The following is a 2,167-nucleotide window of genomic DNA, read 5'->3' as shown; positions in this document are numbered from 1 at the left end:
TGAATACAATTTTTTGTTTAATTGATATAGGATTACAGGGTAATACATTATATGGTTATTGATTATAGATTATTCATATGAATACTATGATTATTGATTTTTTTTTTTTTTTTTGAAGTATATAAAAATTGAATACTATGTTTTTTTTTTTAATGAATACTATGAAAATTGAATTCTTGATTATTCATATGATTGTTGGTACTGATTAATTAAATTTGTAGTCTACTTTAGGATTAAGAGTCTAAGATATTTTTTTTTTCTTTTGTTATACAGTTACGTAATGGAACGATACTATAAGAAACAGTGCTTAAATCATTTTCCAAATATTCCAGATAGTCCTCCTCTTCCTTCAAATATTCCGGGTAGTCCTACTCCTCCTTTAAATATTCCAAGTAGTCATCCTTCGAGTATTCCAGGTAGTGCACAACAAAGTGAGGTTACTGAATTGGATGAAATATTAGTTAATCTTCCTGCAGACCCTGGACTGAGACATCGAATGCTTGATTATCCACTCAAGTATCGCGAAGCAATTCATAGATACTACCTCCAAAATGAACCTTGTCAACCTAAATCTCACATCATGCCAAGGAAAGCTAGCGAGAATCGATGTTTTATCACAGGTTATTTGGATAATTTTAAGTGGTTGGAGTATAGTATAGTAAAAGATGCTGCATTTTGTCATTATTGCTATCTTTTAAAATGTGATTTTGATAAAGCGGGTGGTAGTGGAAGTGATGTCTTCACCGAAAAGGGTTTACAAATTGGAGGAAAGGACCCGAAAATTTTTCAAGTCCATGAGGGAGATGTTGGAAGTCTTCATAATAAAGCTATGCAACAAGCTAAAGACACAAAAACAACACATTGAAACATTTGTGATCAAGCAAACTGATGAAGCTCGTGTTAATTATCACACTTTACAGAGTGGAGCACTTGATTGCACAAGATGGTTATTGCGACAGGGTTTGGCTTTTCGTGGGCACAATGAATCTTTGAAATCAAGCAATAAGGGTAATTATATGAAGCTTATGCAATTTCTTGCCGATCATAATGAGAAAGTTAGGAAAGTTGTGTTTGAGAATGCTCCCAAGAATCTCAAGTATATTTCTTCCAATATTCAAAAGGATCTTGTTCATGCTTGTGCTATTGAAACTATTAATGCAATCACTAAAGATATGAAAGGTACATTTTTTTTGTCTCTTGGTTGATGGATCACGTGATACTTCAACTAAAGAGCAAATGGCGGTGGTATTGCGTTATGTGAACAAAAGAGGAGAAGCAATTGAAAAGTTTTTGGGTGTCCAACATGTCTCCTCTACAACTAGTAGCTCGTTTGAAGATGCCATTAAGAGATTGTTTGCTACAACAAATTTGAGTATGTCCATGTTACGAGGACAAAGCTATAATGGAGCTAGTAATATGAGAGGTGAATTAAATGGTCTTAAAACAAAGATTTTGAACAAATACCCTCAAGCATTTTATATTCATTGTTTTGCACACCAACTCCAACTAGCTCTTGTATTCGTGGCAAAGGAAAATGAGGATGTTGCCAATTTCTTCATCAATGCTAGTAGTTTGGTTAATCTTATTGGATCATCGTGTATGTGTTGTGATGCATTTAGAGAGAAACAACAAGAACAAATTCAGAAAGCTCTTGATGTTAGTAATCTTGAAACGGGTAAAAGGTTAAATCAAGAAAGTAGTCTCATGCATCCATGTGATACACGGTGGAACTTGCATTATGATACTATAGTTAGTATTATTGTTATGTTTGAAGCTGTGGTGGAGGTGGTTGAATGGACTAAAAATGATCGCAAATAAGATAATCTCAGTGAAGCAACTAGGTTATTCAAAGACATACAAACTTTTGATTTTGTGTTTCACCTTTTCTTGATGAGACTTATATTGGGAATTACAAATGAGTTATCACATGCATTGTAAAAGAAAGATCAAGATATTGTGAATGCAATGACGTTAGTGGAAGTATGCAAGCAAAGACTAGAATCCTTGAGAGATGATGACTTTGAGGACTTGTTTCATGATGTAGAAAAGTTTTGTGAGGAGCATGATATTATCGTTCCTAACATGGAGGATTTGCATTTCGTACTTGGAAAATCAAGGTGCAAAGCTCCAAAAATCACAAACTTCCATTGCTATCTTATGGACCTCT

General features: G+C 33.9%; 1 protein-coding gene across 1 annotated transcript; it reads left to right on the top strand.

The window, feature by feature from the left end:
• The first annotated feature begins 280 nt into the window (after positions 1-280).
• LOC103949778 (zinc finger MYM-type protein 1-like) lies at positions 281-1,818 on the top strand. Its single transcript, XM_048588141.1, has 3 exons — positions 281-620; positions 727-1,179; positions 1,232-1,818. Exons 1-3 carry the CDS (start codon positions 281-283, stop codon positions 1,816-1,818), a joined length of 1,380 nt encoding a protein of 459 aa, XP_048444098.1.
• Positions 1,819-2,167: the final 349 nt, after the last annotated feature.

This window comes from the organism of the source record quoted next, unplaced genomic scaffold, assembly GCF_019419815.1.
Source record: "Pyrus x bretschneideri cultivar Hongxiangsu unplaced genomic scaffold, Pyrus_bretschneideri_v1 Contig28, whole genome shotgun sequence".
NCBI lineage: Eukaryota > Viridiplantae > Streptophyta > Magnoliopsida > Rosales > Rosaceae > Pyrus > Pyrus x bretschneideri.
The sequence above is the reverse complement of the archived record's forward strand: the minus strand, read 5'-3'. Positions and strand labels throughout refer to the sequence as shown.